This window comes from Convolutriloba macropyga, chromosome 2 (assembly GCF_964194025.1).
Source record: "Convolutriloba macropyga chromosome 2, txConMacr16.3, whole genome shotgun sequence".
Classification (NCBI taxonomy): domain Eukaryota; kingdom Metazoa; phylum Xenacoelomorpha; order Acoela; family Convolutidae; genus Convolutriloba; species Convolutriloba macropyga.
In genome coordinates this window covers 78,276,407-78,295,077 of record NC_134469.1, presented here as the reverse complement: position 1 = coordinate 78,295,077, position 18,671 = coordinate 78,276,407, and the positions used below count along the sequence as shown (strand labels likewise).

The following is an 18,671-nucleotide window of genomic DNA, read 5'->3' as shown; positions in this document are numbered from 1 at the left end:
AAATAGAGGCAAGCTACACTTAGAGAGTACAATAAAACAACATAACTAAAAAGCATCCAACGAAAAGATCTTAAACTACGCGTGGGATAAAACCTGAAAATTTTAGAAAAGCGTTAAAATGAAAAAAGAGCATCCCTACATTGTCTGAAAAATTCTAATTTTTCTTTAAATTTCTAATAACCGCGGTGAAGCGATGTATTTTCATTACTTGCTTCTCCAGATAAGTTAGAACACTCAGCGAACTCGCGTCCTTTAATTGAAATCTCGAAACGTCAAAATTACAGCAGTGTAATGCATACACTTATTACTAGCAACCAGGAGGATCGGTAATGTGCCTACGCACATAAAGGTCCAACCCAAATTACTTTATAACCAGCATAAAAGTTAAAATAATCACAATGAATAATACACAACCTCAGAAAATGCGTCAATTGCGTTTTCATCAAGCAGTAGATGGTAACTAAGACTTATAAAAAACAAAATACAAAAAGCTGGCATCTAAAATTGGACTTCATGCGTATGTCGTCTTAATTTTTTATTTCACTTTCCGATACTATTGGGCAATTGCTGCTCAAAACCACTTTGAGTAAAATGAGAAAAGAGTGAAACTATCCTAGATAATTGAAAAAGATTTCAAGGTAAAGCTAAGCAAATTTTTGTTCGAAGTAAAAAAAAAACATAGCAGGACAAGTCCTGAATCACAATCCAAAAATTGAATAAAATAATCACTTGGCAATTCAAATTTTTTCAGCAACGTCAAACAATGACCCTCAAAAAACCACATGATCCTATATTCCAAAAAATGTATAGACCCAATAAGAACACTATATAAAAATTGTTACTTAGCGTCCTTAGAAAGAGAACACAAAAAATTGTGAAAATCAATAAAAAATTGTCACCAAAAGGAATCCCTAATCAAACTATAGAGAAAAAATACAAGTCATAATATTTTAACAGTTACGTTAGGTGAAAAAAGGACAAAAAGAACAAGAAATGAACACCAGATTCAAAAAATCATCAAAAACAAATGGTCTCACAAATGACGTCACACTACAAGGTCAAAGAAAAGCAGCAAAAAATAAAAAAAAACGGTTTAATTTTTGAAAAAAGTGTTAAAATATAAAAACCACTGCTAGCACCTGAGTCAGTAATTAGGTTTATTTATGCCTCCTTAGCACTCGATGACAAGCGTTATTGAGAAGACTAAGTTATTAGACAATTAAATGAAAATAAAGTGCAAAAACTCGAAAATTTTCAAAAAAAAAACAATTTGTGGCAACGTCATAAAAACCATCAGCCAAGAACTGGAATAATTAATTCAATTAATTCAAGCCTCATAAGCAACCTGTGAAACCTATAAATGAGATTTACTGATAAGAAAATCGTTCCAATGAACTGAAGCCAATAATAAGATTCATTCTGCTAGATTCGGAGATGACATTTGTCATAAGAGAGACTAAGGACAAAAAAACAGGGCAAGCCTCAAATAATCACAGAAGTTAGAAAACAAAGTCTGACAAAGTAGTAAAAACTTTTAGATGTCAAATGAAACTACAACAGAGCTTCTATTAAGCCTCAATAAAGGGCTAACACGACCAGTAAACAACGAGACCAAGAAAAAGGACCATAGAAGACCTAAAACAGGTGAACTCCGAAGATTGACTATTATTTTTATTAAATAAAACAGTGTATAAGTAATCAAAATAATTCACTGCTCTTGCTGAATTCAGAAAAAATGCCTAAGCCTTAATAAAACAAAAGAATGAGCTTCTGAAAACATTAATAAAAAACAATAAAACAACAATAAGAAGTTCAAGTCAAATAGCCGCACGTAAAAATCCGCTTTCAAAATACCAAAAACTCAATGTCCAAAAAGCAATTTCTCAATGCAATTTTAAATTTAACTTGATCTGCTCTGCAAACCTACCTTTTTTCGCTCTCTTTACCACTCCAGCGTGATTAAATTCCGGAAAATAGCGGCTATTGACACCGCCACCCAGCTATAGGATTCAAACAATTACAAAAAACTACGAATTGATGACAAAAACGAAGTTAGGTAAGTCAGAAGTCGAAACTGAAACTGGAGACTCGTGTAAAACGAAGATAAATTTAAAAAAGGAGAGCGCCTAAATAATAGCCGGTGAGAGACGCACTGTCTATTAAGTAAAACATACTAGACAGATTGCCGGAAAATAGCTGCCATTGATTCCCATAACCCCAATTGGAACTAAAAGAACATAACTAAAAAAACTGATTTATTTTTAAAAAAATGCACAATAAAGTGATAAACTCCCCGGTTAGACAAACTGTTTAATGATGAGATGATACAGGGGCCAGTATCAATACCAGTAAGCATTAGTAGTTGTATCCAAGACTTATAAGAAAGCAGTTCAATTAGCAGGCATCTAAAATTGAGCTTTATGAATTTATCACGTTTCTACCATCGGTTTAGTTCTTACTCCATTCATCGTAGATTGCTTTGCTGAGAAACAGCTGTTTAGAAACATTTGGACAGAATGAGCGATGAATGAGACTAGCCTAGAGAAGTCAAAAAGATTCCAATAAACAGCGGCTAATAATTTTCCTCGCTAGGAGCAAATTTGTTCACTCCTACTTTTCTCAAAGATCTTTCGAAAAGCAGCATGAAAACACCACCACTCTCTAGTTTTGTCAGGCAACAAACAAAATCAAAGTTTAAACAAAACCTACTAATGTCGGGCGAATTGCTCTCAAACGACCGGCTGGCTTCGTCAGTAGCTAGCAAAGGTTAAGTGAGGCTAGCTTCAGATTAATTGAAGGGCGTGAGGTGAGCGCACGGGGGAGGGGTTCATCAGGGGGGGGGGCGATGAGGTAACATTGGGGAGGGGGAGGTGGGGCAACGGTGGGTGGGGTTTTTGGTTGCACGGGGCCCTTACGACCTGAACTCTATGCAGGGGTGGTGACCCGGGGGGGGGGGGGGGTAAAGTGAGAGGGGGATGATGTTCGGAGGTTGTGTGGGGGGATAAACCTCTTAGAACCGCCCTTTGGAGACTAGTGAGCTGAAAGGCTCTAAGAGCACTTAATGCGACGAGAAGTCAAATGGGTCAGACAAAAAATCGCCCAGTTAAACACATACGACATTGACTTTTTTATCCGGAAATGTGAAAATTTTCTTATAGCTAAAGCCTCAATATTTCCATCAAAACAATAAAAAGTATCAATAGTTAAAAATGGAAGTTACTGAAAATTGATTCAATTTTTCAAGGACGTTTTAACGCTTCGCAAAAGATATCCATCGGTCAAATTGTGCTTGTATAAGTTTCTAACTCCCATTTCATCGAATTTCGAGAAAATAAGCTAGTTCCGCCCAGAAAGTGCAGGCTCTCAAAACAATGACGTTGAAGGCTGATGTTTGTAACCATCGGCAGATTAAAGTTACCAGCTGATGGTTAATATAACCGAAAGATAGCCGAAATAGCTGCCAAACAGACTTAAGAGATGTGGAATATAGATAGCAACAGATACAGAATCCAATTTCCAACTCTTTCCAACTTTTTAAAGACTAAAACGTATTCACTAAGAGTTTTCAGAAAAATTTGAATATGTTATTTTATTGTGAACTCCAAGATTTATTTTTATCATTATTGATATTATATAGGAGTCCTAAAAATTTATCACAAAGTTCAGCTTAAAACTCGCCAATTAGTTAAATGAAGTCATGCACAAAAAACGTAGCAAGAGTAATGACAGCGGCAGCAGGAGAAGATCAAAAACAAAACCCACTAACGTCGGGAGTATGGCTTTCAAACGACTGGCGAGGTGGGCCAGAGGGGGATCAAACTTTTAAGACTAAAAATCGTCCTTCAAACCTTGAAATTGTCTCATCAAAACAAGAGGTGGGCCAGGTGGTCAGACTTTCAAGAATCGCCCTTCAAACCTTGAAAGTCTCTCCTCAAAACAGTTTTGGTAAATCGCATTGTTAGAGACTAGCAAAGTGTAAGGCTCTAAGAGAGCTGCTCGGCCATTAATGCCCTCTGAGCACTACTTGTTTATCCCGTTTTTGAGGACGACAAGTCAAATGGATCAGACAAAAAATCGGTCAAGCGAAAAATAGCATTAAAAAGATCACCAGACTAATATAATTGCTACAAACTTCGTTTGAGAGCAATTAAAAATGGCTCTTCTAAAGTTTGTGGCGTGAAAAAATGTAAAACAAAAAAGAGCGTCAGACGACGAAACAAAAAAACATAGCAGGACAAGTCCTGACGTACAATTCAAAGAATTTTCATTGACTAGACAAACAATTAGACCAAGAACAGACTATGAGTGAATTGGGAAAACCATTTCCAGAAAAATCAGACCAAAAAAACAAAATCAATGTCAAACTGCCGCATGTGAACAAAAAACCATAAGACAGAAATAGAAATTTGGTTCAAACAAAAAACGAGGCCTAGAATGAACTATTAATGGATTGGGAAAACCACTTAGAAAAAAAGCCGATCCAAAAAATTGAAAAAAGTAAAAATCAGAGTGAAATTGCCGCATGTAAACAAAAAACCACTACCGAGAAACCGAATTTTTGTTCAAACACCGTTTTCTCACTCTACTTTAAAATTAGAGCGAAAAAAATTCACGCCGCAAAACCACTCGCTTTTTCGCTCCATTTCCTGTTTCGGCGTGACCAAAATCATTACTCCAATTTGACTTCAAAAATCATGAAAACGTGTGAACAGATCTTAAAAAAAGACAGCGCCCCAATACAATTCAAATTCTTTGAATTGTAAAACATAGCCGGCAGATAGCCGGAATAGCTGCGAAATAGACTTGCGTGCCGTAAAATACAGATGGAAAAAGATACAGAAGTGAGTTGATAATAGTTATCGCCGCCGCCTATAAAACTTACAAGTTTATTTCAAAGGACGTTGTTTTTGGGTGCAAAAAAAAGTTTCCCTGTCGCGTCTCAAACCGGCGATCTCCGTATTAACAGCCAGTCGCCTTAACCACTCGGCTGTCCGACCATACAATCTGTTTTCTTACAATCAACTTTGTTTTAGGAACAGATTCTGTTTCTGAATGACCGCAATTTAGGTCACGCAGAAAGCGTGAAATCAAGCGCGAAAAAGCCATTTAAGCAGTGACGAGACAGAATGTTCTAGAACAAATGTAAAACGAAAATAAAGCGTCAGACGACGAAACAAAAAAAAACCAAGAGCACCGCAATATAGCTACGCTCAGCTTACAGCTTCGCAGCTATAAAAACTAAACCAAGATCACCGCAATATAGCTACGCTCAGCTCACAGCTTTAAAAAACAAGTGGTCCAGGTCAGAAGCTCTGATACTGATAGAGTTGAAGTGAAGACATACCAATATAGACTGCTTTGAGCAGATCGTGAAGAACGTTCAGTTTGGCTTCTTTGACAGCTGCTCTTAGAGTGGTATTGTTATGGCTTGTAGATTCGTCCAGGTAGGAGTTCTCTTTGTTGCCCAAGAGAGGGTAATTTGCAGCTGCCACAAACAGAGGACAAGATGGGAATTCCTCCTTAGTCTTCTCTATACCCTCAATAGCTTCCAAGAAAGCACCCGTTTCCAAATTGTTACGTACTGTCCCCAGCATTCTACAACATACAATCTCGATTTTAAGTGAACACACATAAGCGTCTCAAATATGAAGCTTTTATTGCAAGTTTCAACAGATAACTTCACAGTTGCAAGAATCTGCAGTGAGCAGTTTCACTTGATAGGCATTTTGTCTTTCATACAGTGAAAACGGTAACGGATAGCAACGATTATTTGCCTATACTTTTGATGATATCTCGAGCAAATGATTATATTTTCTATCCACTGCTGTCATTTGGAAGCAACCTATCATCTATAAACTACCAGATAAACCTTAAATCACAGATCGTAAAAAACTTACCAGTGGAGTTTATTACACGATGCACTGCCCAATATCACGCTTAGAATTGAGCTCCGTCAAATTTAAAATCTGTTTCTTCCTATTTATTTAAATTTGATATATAATATAAAGTGCTTGACACACTTCTGAAACTTATTTCTTTCAAAAATAGCCAAAACCAACTTTACAGAAATGGAATACTTACATGGTGAGTTTGTCCACCTTTTCTAATTCCTCCGCTTCCGCGTTTTCCGTTTCCTCCGTACAGGTGGTGTCCATGTTGCTGTTGGTCGTCTCTTCTTCCCTGTTTCCATTTTCACCAGGTTCCCTTTTCACTTTATCTGGCTTCTTGTTCACATACTTGACCAAAACTTTCACAATATTACCCGATATCTCGTCCCATTTCTTCTCCGCGTCTTCTCGAGTCATTACTACACAAAAATTGAAAGCTATCAGTATTTAACAATTAGTTTTTGGTATTTTAATATTCAATTGATAATTTTCTAATGTGAGAGCTAAGAAAAAACAAATCAGCTCACTTTTAGATTGCTGAACATCTTGACTGGCTGCTTCAAGTATCTGGCCCAGAGCTCTTTTTTCACCACCCAACAGTGCCTCGAACTGCATCCGCGTGAACTAAAATAAAACTCCATTTTGATATCAGTTAGCAAACGGAGTTCATTATATTTTTCATCTAATTTATCACCTAAAATAATATGATTGTTTCACCACGAACTACTCACGTGACCCAAAACACCAAAAAAACGAGTAAAACAAAGGCAAAAACAATAAAATATACAAAATTCACTCATTTGTTTCAGTAAAAGACAGGCCGAGAAAAAATTCAAGGGTCTCCCCTTAATTAGAGGATCCATTAATTAGCTTCTGCTTAACATTGAAACGAGAAAAACTGTTCTGCAATCGCAGAACACAAAAGTCACAAAAACTCAAAACAGACAGAAAGCTGAGTCAGTATAATCAGTTATTGTTGACAAAAATAGCATAAGAAAAATAGCTATAATATGAATGGGTAGTTTTGCAAACATGCCAGAACAAAACAAAATTCTACTGTCTCGGACGGAAAACTTTTCGCAGACTGTTGAAAAGCAGAAAAAGAAAAAAATCCGTTTATCAAACATCTAATACGGCAAATGTAGCTCAAAATTGCTTCAAAAAGTATTTTAATAAAAGATCAATTTTGTTTCCAAAGGTCCACACTGGTTAAAATGCGCATCAAAACCCCCTTTAGAGGAAAGCATAGCCGGCAGATTGCCGGAATAGCTGAGAAAGAATAGACCTTTCTTCCGTATAATAGAGATGGAAACAGAGACAGATCTAAATTGAAAAAAAAATCGACGCCGCTCAAAAAGATAGGTAAAAACCATCCAGCGATAAATTAATAAAGCTTGTTAAAATTCATTCCGCAGAAGCCTCTTATTAGGGACCTTTACTGCACATATGAGTTCCTTTGACCTCAAACAAATTCAAATTAAACTTAAGTTTTAAAGTGCAAAAGTCATTTTATTGAGTGAGGTAAGTCACTTGTGATCAGAATCCAATCACGCAAAATTTTTGCTAGAGAGAGTGACAAATGACATCACGCGCGCAAATGCCGTTAGTTAGAGGAAGAAGTCATTCAGAAAATTTGACTTTTTCAGCTTTGCTGTGTGAACAAATGAAAAACGAAAAAGAGCGTCAGACGACGAAACAAAAAACCAAGAGCAACGCAATATAGCTCTGCTCAGCTTACAGCTTCGCACCTACAAAAAGAGATCGAACCAGATTATATATCTTTAAACGATTCGGCATCAACAAAATCGATGGTCTCGCTTCTGTGTTCTTCAGCATCGTTCAGGAACAAGAAAAATAAATTTCTTTAACGTGCGGCATTGACTTTTACATTCTGTTTTACAACAGCTAGACAAATAGAAAAAATAGACTTACCTCCTCTTGAGTAGTAAAGAAACCAGACCTCAAATACAGACTAAATTGTTTGGATTGTAAATTAGGAGAACAACTATATTGATCATTGGGCGAAAAATGCTAAATATTGTTGCAAATTGAATAAACATAAACCCAACGTCGGAAAATTGCTCTCGAATGACAAGAGGCGCAATTTAATTCAAGAGCAGTAGCCTAGATAATTCTTATTTATGGGTGCGCAAACATCACCAAAAGGTAGGATTCGAACCCCGATATTCTGAGTCTGATTCCGTCACCTCGATGAAGGTATTAACCACTCGGCTATCAGGGCCTTCTTATCGACTCTCTAAAAGTCGGTTTTGTTTGACAACAGACATTATTTTGCAGTGCGAACAATTGAAATCACTCAAAAATCAAGAAAAGCGTGAAAGTCACTTGAGAAGTCAAAGATTATTCTAGAAAAGCGCATAACGGTCAAGCGATAAATTTGCATTGAAAAGACACACAGGTTTACAATAATTAATCCTCATTCGAGAGCATTTAATAAGAGAAAAGAGGAAAAATCAACAAGAAGTCAAATAATGCTCTAGAATAAAAGCGCAAAAAAGGTCAGAAAAAAATTTTGATTGGAACACTATGAAACACGTTTACAATGACTGCTCCAAAATTTGTTCGGGAGCAATTAAAATTTATCTCTATCAGCAAAACTGCAATTGCAGAGAACCAGTATAAAGTAGAAACAAAATTTGCCATCACTTTAGGTTAAGACCAATTTTCCTCGAAAATTTTTGGAAAATTAGTGGCAACAACTTAGGGCTAAATAATCTTACATTCCTCTTATTTTGAATGTAAAAGAAAAACATAAGCATTATGATATGCAATTTTACAATGTTTAGGAAAATTGAACAAGAATTGAAGAAGAAATACAGAAAAGAACATAGTGAAAATCAGCCAATGTTTGAAAAAATTTGAACCCCAAAAACTCGAAAAAGAGGCAAATCGAAATCAATTCAATTATTCTACAGCAGACTTTCTAATAATACCACTCATATTTTCGCTAGATAAACATATCGACGGGCCAAAAACGAATGATCAAAAAAACAGTTGTTAGTTCGGTTTCATTATTTCATCGCCAACTAGTCCGTCTATCATAACAGCTTGTAACAAAAATGGGGCAATCTTATTAAAACATAACCGACTAACGTCAGACGAATTGCTCTCAAATGACCGGCGAGCGGTTGGTTTCGTCAGGCGCTAGCTACGGTTTAGTGAGGTTGGCTTTAGCTTGAATGTGAAGAGGCGTGAGGTGAGCGCAGTGGGGGGCAACAGTGGTGGGTGTGTGGGCAACAGAGGGGGGGGGCAACGGTGTGAGGGTTTTTTGGCTGCATGGCCACCTACGGACTAAACGATGCGCAAGGGTGGGGATTGGACGGGGGGTGAAGTGAGAGGGGCACTGACGGGGGGGGGGGGGGGGGTCAACCTCTAAATACCGCCCTTCACACCAAAAGTAGTATAAAACTCTAAAACAGTCTCTGTGAATCGCATACTGGGGGACTAGTGAGCTGAAAGGCTCTAAGAGCACATAAACTGGCCATTGTGAGTCTTTTTAATAATTGGGTTGGTATAAGGTGTGAAATCGCACCAAAATTCGTTCAGTTTTCTGGTCATACGCTCTTTGCTTATATTGTTATCTATGCGGTATTTGCCATTATTTCACTCATTTTCGCAAAGAATACAAGAAACATAGCCTGCAGATTGCCGGAAAAGAGCCGCGATAGACGCTTGTGGCCTTCCATGAATTGAAATAACTAATCAAATAAGACAGATTGACCACCAGTCCTTTAATAGACAACTAGACTTTTTGGTTAGATTCGGACTGTCATTTTATGATATACGCTCTATAAGGAAAAATCCCTAATGGAGCTTTTTCAAAAACAATATTTGAAATCAAAAACTCAAGACTCTAATACTCAAGAATTAGGGCATATACGTTTGGCACTAATTAGATGCTCTCTACTGACCTTTAACTAGTAAATACTCATAAAATTTAGAGTTCATAAAGCGAGTTCAGAAGTCACTTTTTAAGTTAGCTGAGTCACGCAATTGACCTAAAAGCAGAAAAAATGACGTCAGGCACACAAATTTAACTGCAGCGCAAAAGTCAATTCCAAGAAGTCAGGTCGCAAGAATCATCGAAGGAGACGACGAATTGAAAAAACATAGCACGACAAGTCTTGACCTAAAATTCAAAGAATTTTCATTGACTAAACAAAAAACTAGATATGGAACGGAATATGAGTGAATTGGGAAAAACCATTTCTAAAAAAATCAGACCAAAAAAACAATGTCAAAATGCCGCTAGCGAGAAAAAACCACTAGCTAGAAATGTAAATTTGATTGTAAAAAAAACTAGGCCGAGAATGAACTATGAATGGATTGGAAAACCATTTAGAAAATAATTCAATCCAAAAAACTGAAAAAACACTAAAAACCAAAGTGAAATTGCCGCATGTGAACAAAAAACCACTAGCGAGAAAGCGATTTTTTTTTCAAACACTTTTTTCTCACTCTAGTTTAAAATTAGAACGAAAATATTCACGCCGAAAAACCACTCGCTTTTTCGCTCCATTTCCTGTTTCGGCGTGACCAAAATCACTACTCCAATTTGACTTCAAATGTCATGAAAACGTGTGAACAGATCTTATAAAAAAACAGCCGGAAGAATTCCGGAAACGACTCGAAGGACAAAATTGCCCATACTTATGACTAAACAACTAGAACAACTATTGTTAACCTTGAACCGCCGAAAATGCCATAAAAAATTTAAGGAAGAATAGAAACGGGATTCAAAAACAAATTGAACAAAAAAAACTACAAAACTTGAGTTTTTTAGTACAAGGAAACATAAAGCCGAGTAAAGTTCCTTTGTAATTAGAGCAGTGAAAAACTCGCAAAACAATGGGCAAGTCATAATAGGCTAAGAAACTTGTCTAAGATTTTAAAAAAAGAAAAACTGCAAAAAAAAGAAAAATGGTTTAAAATTTCTCAATTTTTCTGTCAATTTTCCTAGGAAAAAAATGATTTATACCAGTAAAACTTTAGTCAATTGGTATCTGAATATTCCTTAGGTAACAAGCTTCTATTCAAATCACACTTAAAGCATTAAAACAAAAGAACAGGAAAAAAATCATTAAATTTCGTCTAAAAATCAACAAAACTGATCAAAAACCTCCAAATTAGCAATTAACTCAAATTAACTACTTGAAACCTTCAATTCCTATCAAAACAAGCCTAAAACTAATACAATATCATAATCAAACCTCATAACCACCAAAAGTTGCAAAAACTGCTTTTAAAAGCCGCACGTGAACAAAAAAAAACACTTTTTTTCGCTCCGCTCTTCACTTTTGTTCAGCACCAAAATCACTCCAAATTTTTTCACGCGTTTTATTCCCGCTTCAAAAATCACTCCAATAAAATTGATTAAAAAAGGACTTCTCCAACACTCCTCTTCGAGTCGTAAAAAAGACAGCGCCCCAATACAATTCAAATTCTTTGAATTTAAAAAAACACGATATCCCCAATAATAGCCGCTATCGCTTCGCGGCTATTAAAGAAGATAGTTAGATAGAGTTGGAACTTACTCTGAATGCGTAAGGGTAGAACATGACGAAGTAGGTGACGAATTGTATCACGTTCTTTCTCACAGTGGATGACATATCATCTAACGAGGGCGCCACAAACTGAAGCATGTCTACCGCAGTGCTCACTGGAATCACCATCTCGCGAATTAACACATTCAATGTTGCTACAGCACGAGCACGTACATTGGCATGGACATCGTGTACGTGGTACTGCAGCTCGTCCAACAGTTCGTCTCTCGATTTTCGCTGTTGTTCCGTCAGGCAGTTGGTTTCCTCTGGGTCATTTGCTCCAGCATTCGCTGGCACAGTAGGGTCTTGAGTCTTCTTTCTGAATGCATACAGCAACACTTCTCCGCTGATTGAGCAGAGCGCCATGCGGAAGCTGTATGACTAAACACACTATTTCATTATTACAAACATAAGGGTGGCAGTAAAATTAAATTCGAAAAAAAAAATCAACATAACAATTGAGTGTCAATATTTCAACCTGCAATCTGCAGGTCAATGCTTTGAAACTTTAAACATAAGCTATAAGAAATGGACACCTAAGCCGACTCGATAAGCTGAATCAAAGAGTAAAAGGCACTGAGTGGTATTAGTCATTGGCAGTAACATCGCAGAACAACATCGTTGCAAACCGAAACAGTTAACAAATGGTATAAATCTCTGTTGACGAACGATATCATTCACTAAATACGTGATAGATAAATAAGTGAGGTACACTTTACGTGTCAATTTTGGTAATAACCTGCGTTCTTGTACGGGTGCTCTTGGTAACAAAATCAAGAAACTCTCGGTTACAAAATCAAGAAAGAAGAGAATGCAGGATCCAGGAAACAATTCCCGGTATCATGAGGGGGATAAAAATAGACCACCTACTTCTTCCTGGAAGTGTGGCATAAGGAAGCAGAACCACTTGAAGAAGAGGTGAGGCAGGCGAGGTGCAAGAAGGGAGAGGTAAGTGGCCAAGTTTCTGGTCGACTCAGAGTCTTGTGCAAATTCTCCCGCATCTGAGGATCCAATATCACTGAAAACACACACATCTAGCCTCAACAAAACAGCACCACCGGAACCTTGCGAGTTTGAAATGATCAAGTAAACAGCTAGTATAGATATATGTATTGTTTCGTATTAATGAAAAGAAACGACACAGGGTTGCATGACAATTTACCCAATTCCATTTTACCCTACGCCATTTTACCCAACCTGCCATTTTACCCAATGCCATTTTACCCAATACCAACTTACCCAATGCTCTCTGATCTTTCGTTCAATTATCCGATTACAATTTAGCAGTTGCTATTACAAGGATGATTTAAAATATTTATGTGGCCAATATAATCCCAGGTTCGGTTGTGATAGTTTCATATCAAGTCCATCGGGCCATTTAATTATATAATTGGCTAATCCCATGTTCGGTTGTGATAGTTTCATATCAAGTCCCACGGGCCATTTATATTAGTCGGCTAAATAGTCGCTCTGGTGAATTCAGCAATAGGTAAATTGGGTAAGATGGCATTGTCTAAAATGGCAGGTTGGGTTAAATGACATTGGGTATATTTTTCATGCTGTATTGTGGAAATAATGTCCTTATATTTATACAATCTTGTTCCCACGTCAATAATTTTGCTTTATCGCCATTCTTGGAAACTTTTGCGCCTCATCAAGTCCCAATGTCACCAATAATTCCCTAATAATTTTACAGAGCGGCGAAGATCTTTTCATTAAACTTATAATAATAACTGATTCAAAATAATAATAACTGATTTATTTCCTGCCTATTTTCACCACTAGCAGATTCACGCCCCATCATTTAACCCTATTAGTTTGGCGCTTCCCAGGCAAAGTTCTGACAATTTCTTTGACCCGCGAATCTATTAACTTATTTAATACAACCTAAAGAGTCGTGGTAAACTCATCTATGAAGCCGGTAGGACTAACCGCAGAATCTCGACGAATAGCTGAGAGTGGCAGTAGCTCTGAACGAGAGTGATAGTGACCTCAGCGACCATTGACACTGACTTCTCACTGCTCTTCAGCACATTCACAATCTTTGAGGCCACAACTAAATATCACTAAAGCTTCAATTGGTGCTAGGAAAATTGGTCGACAGGGCGTTTTAGCCGACAAGGAAAAATGAGAAATTTTGCCGACAGTTTTATCATAATTGGTCAAAAAAAAATCATAATCGGAGGTTGCGACCACGAATTGACCTTCGTTACGTTAGTTGATTAAAAAAAACTGCGGTATATATGTCCGCTTACGTAATAGTCTTTTAAATTGGCCTATCACAGCTTCAGAATAAAATTTATCGCTCATTTTGCTTAAATTGTCGGCTGATTTTTTTCATTTTCTGGTTGGCGGCTTAACGCCCAATACGGCGGCCACCGCTTCAATTTTTCATAAATTACGCGCAGGTACCATAGTTCAAAACGTTCACACACAGAGCCAAACATCAAATTAATATCTGATTTATTTCCTGCCTCTTTTCACCACCAGCAGTTTCACGCCCTATCATTTAACCCTATTAGTTTAGCACTTCATTATTTCACCCCATTTATATTTTTTAACTTATTTGGTACAATTATATTCAAAATTAGAAATGCGTAGGATTTGGGGAAACCGTTTTAGGGCAAAGCTTTCGCGGGGTTAAATGATGTAAGAGAGAGGATGTTACTTTAAAAATGAGGGTTAAATAAAAGGCAGTAAAAGGAAGCAGAACCCTCCAACTCAATTTGGCTCTTTTCAGTTATCCCCCCATCTTATATAGCCAGTCTATTTGCACCCCCCAAATAAGCTCTTTTTGGTCCTTGAGATCCCTTATTTTAGTCATAATAAATTGCCGGTATCGGTAGACGAATAGCTGAATTTTTGTTTCCAGTTGTCAAAAAAATTAGTGCCATAAACCTATTCCTATGAAAGAAAAGCGCAAAAACATTTAAAACACGTATTATTCTTTGTCTGCTTATATTATAAGTAAAGTACAATTACCGTATACGTCTTAATTTCAAAACTAAAAAGTAAATGCTGTTTGTATATAATTGTGAATGCAAGTGTATGAAATGCAAACAATATGCTATTAAATGCGTTTAAGTGGGGGTGCAAATGGACGTGGGGAGGAGCGTGCAAATGGGCGTGGAGGTGCAATACCAGAAGAGAGCCCTCAATTCAACAGCCGACAAGTCAGAGTGATTAACTTAGGCAAGAAGAGGTCAATAGATCAAAGGACAGTTGATCGAAAGCAAAAATTGGGACAATAGATCGAAAAGAAAATGGCCAATCAGGTGAGCGCAAAGTAAGCCGGAGTAAAAGTAAGACATAAAAGCACGCCGAAAAATATGTAATAGTAATGTAATCTAGCAGAAATAATACGTTGTTAATCGTTACAATCATCACTGCGCATAGTATTATAGTGCATAATGTATTCCAATGCACCAAACAAACAAAAATAAATCAATTTTTAAACATCTAGTGGGTACGGGCATCAGCGGACCGCTGTCCACGGCCATGCCTCTCATCAATACAATCCGGAAACCGCAGGCCAGATATCGCGGCGACGCAGCGACGCGCGCCCACTGACCCGTCAAGGGCAATTTAAAATACGGGTGTCCCAAAAGTTTCCGGCTTACTTAACCTCATTTTCAAAATTCGGCTTTCAAAGCAAATTATTGAACAAATTATTTTCAAAACAAATTATTGAACAAATTATTTTAAATAATTTCTTCTGTTGTGATAGATTCATATCAAGTCACCAAGGCCGCTAAGGAATGGCCATGGCTCAGGAGTCATGGCCAAATGCGGCAATTTCACGTCAGCTTGCAAATAACACTTAATTTCAGCCAATGAGAATAGAGAATAATTTTCTAATGGTTGTCGATCTATTGTCCTTTCGACTTATTGTCCCGTCACCGATGAAAAGACACTTAGAGAAGACAGTTAACGGGTCCAAGGAGACCTAAGCATTCCTACCAAAAAATCGAAGGTACCAAACTATCATAATTTAATTTGATGCTTTTTCTGCTCAATTCATAAAACAAAATTGAATTTACTCAGGCTCAATAAAACATGAACAAATCCGAATTGAATGAACAAATCCGATTTGATTTGTGGGGTGAAAAATATCTTCAAGCAGTTTTCACCTCACAAATTCTGGCGCAAAAACTAACTAAATAAACTTTGATTGGTAATTTAACAAGCAATTCTTTATCCAGCTAATTTTCAATAAACCGAACGAAATTTATGTGAACGAACATCAAGCGCTTCAAGGGACCTGATTGTACGCTTTCTTAACATCAAAAATGATAAGATATTAGGAATAAGGAAACAAAGCTGTCAGATTGCCAGAAAATAGCCGCAATGGCTTTGTAGATCTGAAGTCTCAAAAAGATAGTAACAGACAAAAAATTTCCTTTTACTAAATAGTGAGATAATAAATTTTGATTAAGGATTTGTATAAGTTATTGCTGCCTCTATTAGCTGCTCTCAAATAAATTTCATTTAGAGTGACACACATTCACTTGACTATCTCTTTGAATTAAAGAAATGTGAATTTAAGAGTGAGGAAGTCATTTTTGAGAGTGAGGTGAGTCACATTTGACCAAAACTTGATGACACGAATGAACAAGAACTCTCTTCACTAGGAGTGAAAAATGACGTCACACACGCAATTCAGTTGAAATTGCATGACCGAATGAACAAAAAGCAGATTTGAAGTGATTATGACGTCATATCGTCGTAAAAAACTTCACGACGAAACAAAAAACATAGCAGTACTAGTACTGAATTACAATTCAAAAAACAACAGCACAGAAAAAAACAGCCTCCTAAAAACAACACCCTCCGTTTACAAACAAAACAAATACCAAGAGGTCCACGAAAGTAAACAAAACAACAAAAATAAAATTAACCATTTAATTTCTTTCAGAGTTAGTGCTACCGAAGATATTTTTCCCAACATCCACCCCAAATAACTTTTCACAATGGGAGTATGAACAAAAAATGTCAACTTTGGAGAAAACCAATGCAGACAAAATAAAAGGGCGAAACAACCAACAATTTTTTTTAAAAAAGATCCCTATGAAAGCCATTAAAAGTAAGTTAAAGAGACACGCAACAAAACCTTGAATTCTTCAGAATCTATTGCACTCTCCATCAATAGAAAGAATATTTCATCTTTAATGAAAACACTTGGGGCACCGCTAAACAAAAGCAGCAACAAAAGCAGGCCAAAATCAAAAGCTCAAAATAGTGGAAAATAAATGGTGTCGGAGTCAAGTAAATCATAAGCGAAAACCATCAAAAGTTAAAACGATTCACTTACGCCTAGAAGGAAAGCAAATAAGACCCATTTAAGTCTGACGCTAACCAACAGGACACCGAAAAACAATTAAAAAACGGTCGTATTCCATAAAAAATCTCAAATAATTTCTGGAGCACGTCGTGTCAAAGTCGTTTAAAAGCTTCAGCATTGAATTTCAAAAACTAGAAAAACTCCAACAAGCCTGTTAAAAAGCCAATGAGATGTATCATTAGTGGCATTAAGTAACAAAACAATAAACTACAAAAAAGTGCAAAAGCCGAAAAAGAAAATTTTCAAAAGCAAGTGATGACAAAGCCCTGAAATTGATCTAAAAGGGGTAAACATAAGAGAGCCACGTAGAACTGTTCATATTGAGACTACGTCACAAAGTAGTGAATGAAAACAGTGATATTAAAAAGCCTTTAAATTGATCAAAATGTGACTCAAGAGAGCCACGTAGAGCTGTTCATACTGAGACTACGTAACAAAGTAATGAAAACAGTTTGATATTAAAAAGCCTTTGTATTGATCAAAATAGGACTCATAAGAGGGCCATGTAGAGCTGTTCATACAGACTACGTCACAGTGCAGTGAAAACAGTTTGATGTCAAAAAGCCTTTAAATTGAGCAAAATGTGACTCACAAGAGAGCCACGCAGAGCTGTTCATACTGAGACTTCGTCACACACCACAAAACGATCTACAAAAGATATATAAATTCAATAACATTGCCAAAAGGTTCCGAAAACTGTTAGTGCCAATGTCATTAAAACCATTTCTTTAAACTCAAATCAATTCTTTAATTTAAACATGCTTCAATAGAGCTACTCAGACCTATCATTGACGTGACAAATTATAAAAACAAAAAACGACTAAAACAGTCAACATCCAAAAAATGACGTTTGTTTCATAAAGAAATAGCCTCAAAGTCTTCGAAAACTATTAGTTACCTTTCGAGAGTTTCAGACAATGAAAAATATTAATTAATAGAGCATACGTATTACCTTTCAAAAGTATTTGTGCAGAAAATGAAAACAAAAAAAAACAAGTCAAATCCCCGCAACGTGAAAAAAATAGGCGCTCGAAAACAGAAACACCATTAACTCACTTCGCTTTAAAACCGTGGGTGCACGGGTGGGCTGAAGGGGGTGCAACAGTAGGGGCGGGGGTTCTTCAACCTCTAAGAACCGCCCTTCACACTAAGTATGTCTCCAAAAACAATTTGTGAATCGCATACTTGGAGTCTAATGAGCACTTAATGCCCACTGGGCGCAACCTGTTATCCCGTTTCTGAGGACGAAAAGTCAAATGGGTCAGATGATAAATCTGTCAAGTGAAAAATCGCACTAAAAAGACCGACAGGACTAATATAATTGCTGAAACGTCGTTCGAGAGCAATTAAAAAGGGGGAACAGATCTTAAGACAGCACACCAATACAATTCAATTCTTTGAACTTTAAAAACAAAGAGAAGGCCAATAATAGCCTCAGCTATCGCTGTGCGGCCATTAAAAAATAAAATATTACCACACTTACCGTTGAGGTGCTGAGGTGAGCCGGTAATTATTTTCGAGACCAGTTCACCAATCACATTTTTGTTGTTCTGCGTCTGACTTCTGACACCGTCTGGACTTTCGAGGCACTTCATCACCACTTTCAGTACCGCACTAAAAATTTAAATCATTGGTAAATAGTTCAGTCAATATAAATAAACTAAAGGGTGAATCTACCAGTGAAGCCATCATAAATTCGATTTTTTCTACGACTAATGGCCTTTCACTGCGTAATAATGATCTTTTCAGCAACGAAAATACGTGTTGTTTGAATCGCTATTCTGTTTTGAAAAATTAAAAGCGAAATTGATTAATTTTTCAAAGGTTTCGGCCTTCTATTCAACACAGCCCACGTATCAAATAAAATCTGCAAAAAAA

The 18,671-nt window shown here is 36.8% G+C and overlaps 2 protein-coding genes across 2 annotated transcripts in view; both read right to left on the bottom strand.

Annotated features, from left to right (window-relative positions):
- LOC142334744 (uncharacterized) overlaps positions 1 to 8,347 on the bottom strand; it is a 447,170-nt gene extending 438,823 nt beyond the window's left edge. Inside the window, exon 1 of the mRNA XM_075383008.1 lies at positions 8,338 to 8,347. The gene's annotated coding sequence lies outside the window, so the exon portion shown is untranslated. The remainder of the gene's footprint in view (positions 1 to 8,337) is intronic.
- LOC142334743 (condensin complex subunit 1-like) overlaps positions 1 to 18,671 on the bottom strand; it is a 50,686-nt gene that overhangs the window by 17,411 nt on the left and 14,604 nt on the right. Inside the window, exons 7-13 of the mRNA XM_075383007.1 lie at positions 18,277 to 18,407; positions 13,385 to 13,508; positions 12,323 to 12,470; positions 11,444 to 11,833; positions 6,416 to 6,512; positions 6,082 to 6,307; positions 5,345 to 5,595 (exon numbers count right to left, since the gene is read on the bottom strand). Coding sequence (XP_075239122.1) covers positions 5,345 to 5,595; positions 6,082 to 6,307; positions 6,416 to 6,512; positions 11,444 to 11,833; positions 12,323 to 12,470; positions 13,385 to 13,508; positions 18,277 to 18,407 — 1,367 coding nt within the window. The remainder of the gene's footprint in view (positions 1 to 5,344; positions 5,596 to 6,081; positions 6,308 to 6,415; positions 6,513 to 11,443; positions 11,834 to 12,322; positions 12,471 to 13,384; positions 13,509 to 18,276; positions 18,408 to 18,671) is intronic.